At 38.6% G+C, this 13,680-nt stretch overlaps 1 protein-coding gene across 3 annotated transcripts in view; it reads left to right on the forward strand.

The window, feature by feature from the left end:
* Positions 1–13,656, forward strand: part of PHKA2 (phosphorylase kinase regulatory subunit alpha 2) — a 70,077-nt gene extending 56,421 nt beyond the window's left edge. For all 3 annotated transcript variants that reach the window (XM_050936471.1, XM_050936470.1, XM_050936472.1), the window contains 4 exons: positions 174–347; positions 2,232–2,285; positions 7,925–8,125; positions 8,782–13,656. In XM_050936471.1, the coding sequence (XP_050792428.1) occupies positions 174–347; positions 2,232–2,285; positions 7,925–8,125; positions 8,782–8,955 (603 nt within the window). In that variant the 3' untranslated portion in view covers positions 8,956–13,656. The remainder of the gene's footprint in view (positions 1–173; positions 348–2,231; positions 2,286–7,924; positions 8,126–8,781) is intronic.
* The last annotated feature ends 24 nt before the right edge of the window (positions 13,657–13,680 follow it).

Raw genomic sequence — 13,680 nt, forward strand, 5'->3', positions numbered from 1 at the left:
AAATGTGAAGAGATTTGTTGTGAAAGAAAAACGTTGACCTTATCCTCGCAACATCTTCAAAAGAAATCAGTCAATGTTCACTAAAAACTGCATTGAATTGAAACTATAACAGAATGGTGTAACATGCAAGAGTGGGTGCCCTCATGTTAACATGAATGGTCTGTCTCTTGCAGAGGGGCAGTACTCCATCATCTCCCACTAGGGCTTCATCTCCTACAGGGTCTACTGGAAACAACATCAGCTGGGGTGATCGCCAAGGGCAGTGGCTCCGCAGAAGAAGGCTTGATGGTGCCATTAACAGAGTTCCTGTAGGGTTCTATCAAAAAGTATGGAAAATCCTTCAGAAGGTAAGTTAATAGCAGTTGAGGGTGTACAGTATCTTGGAAGGCTGGTATTTCAGATGGAATATTACTGTGGTCAGGAAAAAGTATAATACTTTGTGGAATATGTCTGACTAATACACAAGAGCTCCATTCACATGTGTTCATGAATCAGTTTGTCCATGTATTTCCTCTGAAACCAGACTAAACTGCAGATGAATGATTAAAATTTGTAATTTCACATTGTTCCCCATCTTAAACAGGTCATGGTCATTAACATTGAAGGGCTCACAATCCGCAAACCCCAATTCAAGAAGATAAATCGGTAGAATAGGAAGGGTTAAATAAAAAGCTATCTTTCTTTAAAATGTCTGAGTTCTACTGCTGGATTTCATAAAGGCTAGACTATTTTTAAAACCAATTTTTAGTTTGCTCTACTATCACTGAAAATAATCCCTGCAGTTGCTCCTGAGTTTAGTAGTATGGTGCAGTAGCTGAAGTTGAAAATGATTTAAGAAACAGGGGAACATGAATTCCAGTTGACTTCAATGAGATTATTCATCTGCTTTTGTGTATTGCTGGATTAGGGCCAGAGTGTTCAGCACAGCAGCATTGAGCTGTATTGAGTACTAAAGTGGAGATAGGAATATATGCTCACAGTTGTGCAATTCAAAGCAACCACTCTAAAATACAAGCTTAACTGATGCCAGCAAAGACACAAGTCTTTTGTGAATTCATCCATTAGGTTTATTAAAGGGACATTGCCAACTTAAATTGCCTTTGTCTGAAATGTACCATTTTTACAAATAATACCTAAAGTAACTAAAACTGACAGCTCAGAGGAAAAATTGTTCAAGTTTTCCTTATGGATGACAGCATTTTTTATAGTTAGTGTCAGTTTCCCATGAATAGTCAGTCAGTTTCCCTTGTTGTTTGAGTGACTTCTACACAACGACCATGAAAGGAAAAACATTTAAAAGATAGCAAACTACAACTGTAAAATGACTGAAGTCATACTTTATTTGCAATATGGTGGAAATTGCGGATTCGACAATATTAGGCTTCTATTGCCATTTTGATTTTAATTAGCTCACTTTCCTGAACTACTGTACATGTAAGGTTCTTTTTTTTTTTTTCTTGAGAATCAAATAGGATTTTATTTAGTCAAACTCAGCCTATATTTTCCTTTGCTCATTGTCATCCAATTATTCTTAAAATCCCTTTGGACAATTCTTAATACCTCTCCCTCCTTGGTGTTTTCAGATGCCTAGATGAACATCATGCCCTGGTCATGCCTTAGCCAAGCTACATGTATTTAGGTTTTTTTTAAACTCTTTTCTCATATGCCAATTTGTCTAGCTCCTCCATAATTTTTGTTGCCTATTTTGAATGGCACTTTTCATTTACTGATATTCCATTCTGGTGCTCCAAGTCATATATCCTAAACTAAGTGATGTTTGACCCTAGAGCAAGAGAGAGGGAGCTTCACTTTCCTGGTCCATAACAATGCTGCTCTATTGGTGGGCTTATTTTTTTTTTTTTTTTACCCTCCTCTAATTGTTCTTTCGTATTGCAAGCTCATATCTAATTTGCTGTACTTTCACCTTTAAATGTCTCCTCCTGTTACTGCTTTCCAGGTACCTCCCTCCCACTGAACAGTTGTGTTTCAGCTTAAGTGTGGCATAGGGTTATTTAGAGCAACCAGTCTTTCCAATAGTTTTCTTGTCATATGATGAACTTTTTGGGAGAAATGAAATAATATTTTATATGGGTTTGCTGTTTTTAAAACTTGTCAGACATCAGAACAGCTTTTCCAGGAAGAATTTAAAACTCAAAAGGAATATAAGTTTCCAGATATACTTTTAAGGATTGTGTTTTTAATCAATATTGATTTTTAAAATTTTTTTTTAGTGCCATGGCCTGTCCATTGATGGCTATGTCCTTCCTTCTTCAACTACAAGAGAGGTATAGTAAATAATAATATTTTTTCCATGATTTTATGACAAGTTGTATGACTCTAAAGCACACGATGTAACAGGATCACTGGAGAAAGCGCTTTGTTTTAAAACATTTAAAATCTAAGCTTACAATGGAAGTTTTACCATTTGAATCTTTAATAGTTCTGCTGAATGTCTGAGTGACGGATGCTGTAGGATAGATTTTAATCTGAGATCCATGATGTTCACAGATGCAAGTCTTGAAAATACTAGGCTTTCCCACGACAACATAAGATTATATTTAGAACATCTGAGGTTTGCAGATGTGAGTATAATTTCTATGATGTACCATAATATTAGCCTCATTCACTTATTCAACATCACTTATAACTTATATTCTTTTCCCTCTGTGCATTTAAGAAAGTGAAGTTATTTTTAACCACAGGCAATGAAGCATCAGAGCTCTGCACCTGCAGTGAATTGATAATTAATCTTGATGGTACATTCTGAATTTAGAAGCAAGATTTCCCACTTGAAAATGTTAAAAACAGTCCTTGACCTCTGAATGCTATTTTCTAGGAAAATTGCAGTAATGTAATATTTTTGGTGGCCAATGTGCATTCAATCTTTTTTTCCTAATTTTCCCAGTTCAAGTATTAATTTTTTACTAAAGAAAGGTTAACGTTTCTCAGTTCTGTTTAAGTATTAAAACACTGAGTGGCAAATATAAAAGGGAATAGAAGCCGAGTTAGGAAAATTAAACAATTTGCTGAAATTAAACAAAGACAAATACCTTTTTACAATTCTGTGACTGCAGACAATATTTCAGCACTGTGGTTACAAAAACAAATACGAATCACAGACATGTGGCTAACCCAGATTTTGCCTTTTTAAACCTTTGTTCTTTCTTCATATAATTTTTTTGAGCTGTTTCAATCTGAGAGAGCAAGTGCTAGAGTCTTGCTTCCTTTGTGTGTTGTGACTATCCATCAATAGGACCCAGTGATTCCAAGTGATTCCCTTGTCAATGTAGATCATTTATGCTACACCTAGATGTTTTATTTTAGTTTTCCCTCATTCATGATCCTAGACTTTGAAGAGACCCACCTCTGCCACCACCTGAACCACAAACAATCTTGCATGTTTGATATAGTGTAATGATGCTCTGAGCCAATAAAACAGGGAACCAAGTCATAAGGCTAACGAGCTGTAGAGTGAGTAGGTTAAATTATTGTCTCTAAACCTTTCCTCTTGCCTGTTTCTCAGCATTTGGAGAGTAACTGTTTCACAGATTGCAAACCGTAATCATTCTTGTCAATTGAAGATATTTGAGTGTGTTCCCTCCAGGAAAAGAGAAGCATGTGAATTTCACCCCATCCCCAATCGAAACCCTACAATGCTCCATTCCTGTTTCCACTCTCAAGGATCTTTGACTCCCAACATTGTCTTTCCTTGGATAGCTACTTACCACCAGGGCTGCTTTGTCTCTAGAGCTGATGGTTTTTCTTCACCGTGGGAAAAGATCTTACCTGCTTCTCCAGCAGTTTCCAGGCAGCTCTTTGTTCACCATGATAAAAAACCTTCTTTTCTTGCTCTTAAATGCTACGGTTGATTCAATTGTGCAGTTTGCACAGGTGGCATTACACTTGTGAAATGCAAAATCTTTCTGCAGTGCGCTTGGTACAGCAAGCCATGTGTTTTAACAATTTCAAGTACCTCTTATGGTGTGACTGTCACCCATACCACTTATAAGGTGGCACCTCACTCATGGGTATATATTAATGAATATCAGTGTAATATTGCTGTTTGACTAAAATGAATACCATCCCTTGTAAAAGCATAATGTCTGCCTTGTATAGTGTAATACTGCATGAGTCTCATATTTCTAACTTGTAAACTTTATTGCCATTTAATTGGTTAAAACGCTTGGACAGCATTCACTCTCTTTCAAATCTGTTTTCAGAATTAACAGGATATGGTTAGAACTGGTAGGCCTAAAATTAGACAGTCTGGCTTTAAGTTTACAGGTGTATTATACATGCAAACAATGCCATCCTGCCTGTCTGCCTCACTCTTGTAAGTATGTAGAGTATTGAAATTCACAACAATCCTACTGAATTCCTATGCAATGCAGACTCCTGTCTGCTCATAAAAACAGAGCAGACAAGCAGAATGGAGGCACAGCTCAGTGTGCATATCTCTGTTTGAAACATAGGCATCACTCTGTTATGGTGCTGGTAACAGCTGCAAAAGAAGATGAAATTTTCTGTGGTATTGCAGTCCTTATTTTGTGGAAGTGATAAGTTTCCCCTCCTCCCCCCATCCTTCCCCAACAGCAGGATAGTTACAAAAAACAGGATTAATTTTTAGACCTCTCTGACCTTCACCGTATCTAATTTCACTGTTAATAGGAATCAAACTAAATAAGCATAACTTCCTGAGGCTATCATTTCATGTGACATCTGTACAGCTCTGCCCATGCAAAGTAGGTTGTTCTATCAGCAATGTAGATATCAGTCTTCGGGATAACATTCACTCTTAGCAGGTGATGTGGGTTTTTTTTAATCTCTACAATATCTTTGGCTTCATAAACAAAACCTGTGATCCAAAAAGATGCCTACACAAAATAATGTGAGGTTAATGTAGTGATCAAAGAATTAATTTGCAAGATAATAAGCATCAACATTCCCATATGTAAGCAATGTGTGTTGACAGATAGTAATAGTGTAACAGACTTTTCTGGAAGTTACAGAATTTTTTTGGATTGCTAGGCCTTGAGTCTGCAAACAGTTTGCAAGTGCTTAGTTTTTCATATGCAAGTAGTCCCATTCATTTCCATGGGACTGTTTACATGTGCAAAGTTAAGCACATGCTTAACTGAAGGATCTGGGGCCTTATCTGTTTCATCTTTTCACTAGGGCTGTCAAGCGATTAAAAAAATAATCATGATTAATCACACTTAAGAATAGAATACCATTAATTTAAATATTTTGGATGTTTTCTACATTTTCAAATATATTGATTTCAATTACAACACAGAATACAAAGTGTACAGTGCTCACTTTATATTTATTTTTGATTACAGGTATTTGTACTGCAAAAAAACAAAATAAATACTATTTTTCAGTTCACCTAATACAAGTACTGTAGTGCAATCTCTTTATCATGGAAGTTGAACTTACAAATGTAGAATTATTTACAAAAAAATGCACTCAAATAAAACAATGTAAAATTTTAGAGCCTGCAGATCCACTCAGTCCTACTTCTTGGTCAGCCAATCACTCTGACAAACAAGTTTGTTTACTTTTTCAGGAGAAAATGCTGCCCACTTCTTGTTTACAATATCACCTGAAAGTGAGAACAGGCATTCTCATGGCACTGTTGTAGCCAGTGTCACATGATATTTATGTGCCAGATGCGCTAAAGATTCATATATCCATTCATGCTTCAACCACCATTCCAGGTGACATGCATCCTTGCTGATGACAGGTTCTGATTGATAACAATCCAAAGTAGTGCAGACTGATGAATATTCATTTTCATTATCTCAGTCAGGTGCCACCAGCAGATGGTCGATTTTTCTTTTTTGGTGGTTCAGGTTCTGTAGTTTCCACATTCTAGTGTTGCTCTTTTAAGACTTCTGAAAGCATGCTCCACAGTTTGTCCCTCTCAATTTTTGGAAGGCACTTCAGATTCTTAAACCTTTGGTCCAGTGCTGTAGCTATCTTTACAAATCTCACATTGATACTGTGGCATTCCCCTCTGGTGTTACTTGGGCCGGTGATTTGCTAGGTCCTTCAAATCCTTGACTCTGGAAGCCAGCCTTATCCTGCTCTGCTGTGAGAACACCCACTCCTGAGCTGTTCAGGGACAGCCTCTGGCATGTAAGCTACTCCCAGCTACTTGCAACCGAATGACACTAGCCAATAACTCCAGCCCCAGACACCACTCTAGAAACCTCCATCTTGCAGTGTCCAGTTATGCCCGCTGCAAGCTTATATGAGTTTGTTCATTTAACAAAGAAATTGATATGTACCAGGCTTGTTATCCCAAGGGGAGTCTGACATGCTTCAAACCAAACACACTGCTTCGGGTAGAATAAGCAAACAGATTTATTAACTACAAAGATACATTTTTAAGTGATTTATAAGTCAAAGCATAACAAGTCAGATTTGGTCAAATGAAATAAAATCACAACACATTCTAAGCTGATCTTAACACTTTCAGTGCCCTCACAAACTTAGGTGCTTCTCACCACAGGCTGGCTGGTTGCTCTTCAGCCAGGCTCTCCCCTTTGATCAGCGCTTCAGTCACTTGGTGTGGTGTCTGTAGATGTAGGTGGAAGAGAGAGAACATGGCAAACATCTCTCCCTTTTATCTTGTCCTTTCTTCCCTCTTGGTTTTTCCCCCTCCCTTCAGGTCAGCATTACCTCATCGTAGTCCCTGACTTACCAAGGGAAGGGGGGTGACTCACTCGAGAGTCCAACAGATTCTTTTGTTGCTGCCTAGACCAGCGCCCTTTGTTCCTGTGATGCTAGGCTGGGTTTGTCCCATACCTGCCCATATGATATGTGAACTTCCTCTCTGTTCCTGGAAATTTTTTGCCTGGGCTTGCTCTAAGCCATGAGGATTCATTTTCAACCTCTTAACTATATACATGAAATTGTATCCTATAACCTTACTGTAACCTTACTGTAACAATTACTATAACATCACTATAACAACTATGCTCAGTGCCTCATGAACCTTCCTAAGAGACCCAGCATGATAAACTTTGCATTGGATACCACACAATCATTTTATAAAGATGAACATGGGGGTGTAGGGTGTTCCCCCAAGGTACAGAGTGTCACAGATACTTTCTTTGCGTTTTGTGAAATCTGCAGTGAAAGTGTTCTTAAAATGAACATGTGCTGGGTCATCATCCTAGATTGCTATAACATGAAATATACGACAGAATGCAGGTAGAACAGAGCAGGGGACATACAATTCTCTGCCAAGGAGTTCAATCACAAATTGAATTAACGCATTTTTTTTTAACGAGCGTCATCAGCATGTCCTTTGGAATGCTAGCTGAAGCATAAAGGGGCATACGAATGTTTAGCATATCTGGCACGTAAATACCTTGCAATGCTAGTTACAAAAGTGCCATGCAAATTCCTGTTCTCACTTTTAGGTGACATGGTAAATAAGAAGTGGTTGTAAATGTAAACAAACTTGTTTGTCTTAGCAGTTGGATGAATAAGAAGTAGGACTGAGTGGACTTGTAAGTGCTAAAGTTTTGCATTGTTTTGTTTTTGAGTGCAGTTATGTAACAAAAAAAATATATATTTGTAAGTTACACTTTTCCGATAGAGATCACACTACAGTACTTGTATGAGGTGAACTGAAAAATGTTCTTTTTTTTGTTTATAATTTTTACAGTGCAAATATTTGTAATCAAAATGATCTACACTTTGATTTCAATTACAACACAGATTACAATGTATATAAAAACATCCAAAATATTTAATAAATTTCAATTGGTATTGTTTACAGTGCGATTAAACCTGCAATTAATTGTGATTAATTTTTTTAATCGCAATTCATTTTTTGAGTTAATTGCATGAGTTAACTGTGGTTAATCGACAGCCCTACTTTCCACTAACCTATCCCCTAACTTTCCAGATGACCCCTTGTGAAATCAAGTTTGCTGTGCATGTGGAGTCAGTGCTGAACCATGTACCCCAGCCTGAATACAGACAGCTGCTGGTGGAAGCTATTCTTGTTCTCACACTGCTGTCGGACATAGAGGTGACCAGCATTGGGGGCATAATCCATGTGGATCGAATAGTGCACGTGGCTAACGATCTGTTTCTTCAGGAACAGGTGGGTACAGCAGATTTCCAGTAATATCTGAGTGTGGGGTTGGGAAGGTATTGCATTTGAAACTGTCTAACTCCATTTTTGGTATTTGTGAAGAAAAAAAAAATCCCTCCTCAAAAAGCAAGTCATGTAAGCATCTTTTGAAAATGTATTCAGAAGATTTAAACCTCCTGCAGTTAACAAAATACAGTCTCTTTTGGTGTAGTTTTACAGTTATAGCAGGGGAATGTTCTCTCAAGTCTAAATATCTGTTAAAATCACCTTTTACTTCACCAGAATACTAAAAACCAAAGGGACACTGTTTAAGTAGAGTTGGAAAAAATAGCTAGTCATGTGTTACCAGAGAAATGCAAAAAATAAGGTCCATAAAGGGGAAGTTAAGAGAACTGAATTAGCATAGGTAGAGAAAAAGGTTATTTAGAACCTTTTTCTCTACCTATGCTAATTCAGTTCTCTTAACTTCCCCTTCTAAATAACCTATGTTGTCCTACAGTCTTTGGAAAGGAATTTGTGAAGGGAGAACTGTTTTCCATATTCAGTGCGGATACAATAGTAGTCCTAGTCTAGTATTTTTTTTTTTTTTTAAGTTTAGTAATTCTGATCTGAACATGGATATCTGATTTTTCTCCTCCCCTCCTTTTTATTTCCCCCCCTCTCAGAAATCACTTGGAGGAAATGATGACTTCTTGGAGCGAGACCTCTCCACAGGAATTTGCCACTTTTTCTATGACAGTGCTCCAAGTGGGGCATATGGAACTATGACCTACTTAACGAAAGCTGTAGCCACCTATTTACAAGATTTCCTGCCTAGCACAGGCTGCCTGATGCAGTAGGCTCTGCCTCTTGATAAAAAACAAAAGTAAAGATTCAGAAGCTCTTTTCCCCCCTCTCCTCTCTCTTCCCTATCCATATATCTTTCACTCCACAGAATTTAAACGCCACTCATCATGTGTGAGCACCAACCTGTAGGGGACAGCTGAACAATGAAGATGGAATTTGGCCTAATTCCAGAACTATGAGAAACAATTACAATGAGTGAGGCCTATTCTGCCCTAAATGCAATGTGCAATTTAAAGTAAATTAAGTAAGAATTATGCACTTATGCCCAGAGGAAAATAATTAGTGTAGAGATCAATAAATATAAATAGGGAGATGCATCTCTGGCACAAATTTCCCAACTAAGGAAAGAGTATTTTTTTTGTATATTGGAATTAATTAACTCTCTCTTAAGCATGGCTTCTATAAGTTGATGTTGTGAATAGTCAAAGCATAGTTTAGTGTTATCCTTCTCTGATTTATTTGGTTTCCAGGTGATACCCAGGCAATATTTTTAATACACGTTGAGCCGGATTCTGATCTCAGTTTCACCAGGGTGATACAGGAGTAACACCAATGAAGTCAAGCATGAGATCAGAATTATGGCTTTCATAAATTGGTAGCCTCTCTCTGACGACATAGCATCTGCCTTGGGAAACCTACATCGTTTGGACCAATGCAGTTTTGGAGAAGCTGATCTCTGACTTCACCTTTTAAAGACAATTTTATGCTTATAATCATTCTGGCTAGACGAACAAACAGCTAGCTGCCTGTAGATCCAAAAGATATGTTTCCTTCACTCAAGCACTCTTTCTAAATCTTAATATATTGTCCACTGTAAATAGCCTAGAAGATGAGATACATAAGCATCGTCCTTCCAGAATACCATGTGTACTTACTAGAGGAAGAGTTGATGTTTGTTTCATGTCCTTTGTTTAGACAGATGCTCCTTCATCAAATGTAACTAGAACCATTAGAGATTTTTCTACTAGGGAGAACAACACTCTCTTTAAACAGCACCAAGATAATATTTAGTACCCTTTAATGCGTAGGCTCTTTTTGTGTTCTATTTGTTTATATTAAATATACAGAGCCACAGTGCTCCCTCCTGTGGCTTAACCCAGGTGAGCTCAAGGTGGAGGAAGATAATGATTTCCCCTTGTTTACTTCCACTGAAGGGTGAGGCTTGGGCTGAACAAGTATCTACTGGTTCTTAGCTAGAGCCATGTTAGAGAGGTGAAATAGTACAGTCGTTTGGTGAAATTACTGGCCAGGGCACAAGAGACGGTTGGAGTAGATTCCAAGTGGCAGATTAGTAAAAGGGTAAGTAGAAACTGTACCATCCAGTCTCTCATTTTTACTTATTATAAGTGACCTTGAGTGGGATCTTTCCTTAAGCACCAACACCCTGATGAAGAAATGGTCCTAGTGCCGTTAGAACTTTTGAACAGCACTTATTTGAGTCTTTCTGCAGGGAAATAGTTCTTCCATCTCATACATTTTAAAATGTTTTCCTAATTTCAAAATGTGTTGAGAGAAGGAAGAACAATATTATCTGCCCAACCCACATGATTTCAATCAAACTAGGTGGCAGGAGTCAAGATTCACCCCCCAAACTTGGGTATATTGTGAGATACTGCAGTGCACTTCTGCCACAGCCTTGCACATCCAGATGGTATTTTGTGCAGGCTGAAGAGATGAGTGCCATAGGTCAGAGTTGTCCTTTACAATGTCTTAGGCTTAGGAATTTCCCAAAGAGCAAGAGGATGCGCAGCCTTCCTGGATAGACTGTACATGGGGGAAGAGGCAGGTGCATGTGTGCTTATTACCAAGACAAAAAAATTGTTAATGGTGTAAGGAGCAGGGATGAGTAGCTCAAATGCATTTGGAAGTCAGTATCTTATATATGCCCATTTGTACTTTTGTTTAGTCATAGCTCTTAGTTTGTATACATGTGCTGAGAGAATGTTTTAGCTCATTTTCTAATTAAAATAAAAAAATTCTCCAGTTTAAACAGGGCAAGCCTTACATTGAAAAGTAATTTATACTGTATTTGCATGCTCATATGTGAGGGACTTATATAAGCTCTTATTTTATTAGGTTCCCTATAAAGCTTCAGTAATGTCAATAATTTTTCCCTTTTCATGCAGAGCTCTTTGATTGAGATGCAAGAAGGTTCTCTCTCAAATCTGTTTTAATGTGCTTTTTTTTATTCAGTCTGAGGCATTAACAGTTTTAAAATTTGCAGAGCAAGACAAGACGGCTAAAATCTGACATTTGTATGCTGCTAAATAGAGCTTTAAAATAGATTAGGGTCCACAGCAAAATACTACAATTTACACATTTAAATTTGCGTGTGCATGTAACTTTAAAAAAAAAAAAAAGGCAGAGAGTCCTGTGGCACCTTATAGACTAACAGACGTCTGTTAGTCTGTAAGGTGCCACAGGACTCTTTGCTGCTTTTACGGATCCAGACTAACATGGCTACCCCCTCTGATACTTTAAAAAAAAAAAAAAAAAAGTTACCATTCATAATATAAACTAGCTTGGTATCCATGGTTTAGAAATACTGGTTTTTAGTCTGTCTAAAAGTGATACTAACACAATCAGTGAAGTGCAGTCATAGGAAAAATACTTTTATGTAATTTAGAAGTCTGGGACAGTTCAGTACAAAAGGGTGAGAGATACTACCGCGAATTTTGAATTGCGGCGTGACTGGACCAATCACCCATTTATACTTCTAGATTGACTCACTCATCTGTTACCTTTTCCCCTGAACTTCTGTTTAAAGGACTGTGTTAAAATCTGTACCATTCATTGCTGGAATCATTGTTCCTGAAACAGGGCAAACTTAATTGGGTCATGCAGGTGTCTTGTAGCAACCTCTCTGGAGAGGATACAGATGTGTTAGGGAGTTTATGAATCAACCATTACTGAGTCTAGTGTGTGTCCAGCTACACACAATCTTTTTCAGTTTATTTAGGGTAAGCTCATTACCAAAGACTTGATTTGGTTGTCAGGCATCCTCAAGGAATGAAAAATGGATGCCATGTCCAACTTCTAACTCTGGGAACTAATTTATGGAAAATAAATAAGACTAGAGTAAACAGACACCTCATGTGTCTTGGAAATGGGGGCATTAATGGAATGAAAATAGAGCCACCTGAGACCCACTGTTTTAGTTTGACAGGCAGTGCTGTTGCAAGAGCAGACTGCAGCTGTCATAAAGGAAACACCTACACTGCTTCCTTAAAATATCAGACATGTCTGAAAACAGAAAATTGGTCTCAGATGGTGCAGGGACCAGAATAATAAAATGGTACTAGCATACAGTGGCTACTGTATAGCATAGGGGTCGACAACCTATGGCATGCGTGCCAAACGAAGGTGGCATGCAAGCTGATTTTTAATGTCACATGGTGTGGGCTGAGCCGCTCAGCCTGCCACCGTTCTGGGGTTTCCACTGCTGGTTCCTGCTAGCCGGGGTCCTGCTGTCGGTCCCACTCAGCGCCCGCTGCTGGCCTGGGTGAAGGAACCCCAGGCTGGCAGCGGACTGAGACCCCGGCTGGCAGGAGCCAGCGGCCGAAACCCCAGAGTGGGGCGGGCTGACCCACTCAGCCCGACACCGCTCTGGGGTTCCTGCTGCTGGCCCCTTGCCAGCCAGGATCCCCGCTGCAGCCCCACTCACCTTGCTTATGGCTGGAGTTCCAGCGCAGGCCCCTGCCAGACAGGGGCCAGGCCTCTCGTCCTGCTCAGCCCTACCAGCCGCCAGCTCCACTCACCTCAGCTGCTGATCTGGGGTTCTAGCTGGTTAACAACTGATCACTCAGAAGCCTGTGTGCAGCTCAAAGTATCCAAATACGTGCCAGACATTGGAAAACTCAGCAAGGGCAAGGATCACACTAAACTGATAAGATCTGCATTTTAATTTAATTTTAAATAATGCTTCTGAAACATTTTGAAAACCTTGTTTACTTTATATGTAACAGTAGTTTGGTTATATATTATAGACTTACTTAGAGAGAGACCTTCTAAAAAAACGTTAACATGCATTACTGGCATGCGAAGCCTTAAATTAGAATGTATACATGAAGACTTGGCACACCACTGCTGAAAGGTTGCCGACCCCTGGTATAGTGGTACTAGGTCCAGCTTTTGCATGAAGTAGCATTAGGGTTCAGTCTCCATTCATTGAATCAATACTCTTTTCTCCCCTCTCCCTATTGTATCAAATACTTAACTGTTTAACAGTGTTAGAATTTTGTTAAGCTTTTACAGTTTAATCACTGGTTCTGACCTGTTGCCTATACTTAGCATTCTTCACTTTCACTGTGTCTAATCAGTCCTCAGACAGCCTTACATAACAGTGAGGAAAACTTACTAGGCCAGGCACAAAAATCTATTCATATTAGTTATGAGTTACTTGCTCATTAAAAAAAAAAACTTGTTACAGGGAAGTAGAATTTGGAAAAGTCATTCACAGCATCCTTGAAGATAAATATTATTCATACTTTACAGCTGGGGAGACTGAAATAGAGCAATTACGTGACTTGTCCAAAGCAACAGCATATGTCAATGCAAAGATAGCCTCTCTCTTCCTAAGGATAAGTGGCTGTGCATCATCATGAAGTTGACCTCGGCTATTAGTTACAAAGGAATCCATGACAGAAGTGACTAGGACTATTCACTTCTTTACAGCATAAATGGAGAAAAAAATCAAGGACTGAATATAAACTATCGTT

The sequence above is a fragment of the Gopherus flavomarginatus genome, chromosome 1 (genome assembly GCF_025201925.1).
Source record: "Gopherus flavomarginatus isolate rGopFla2 chromosome 1, rGopFla2.mat.asm, whole genome shotgun sequence".
NCBI classification, from domain to species: domain Eukaryota; kingdom Metazoa; phylum Chordata; order Testudines; family Testudinidae; genus Gopherus; species Gopherus flavomarginatus.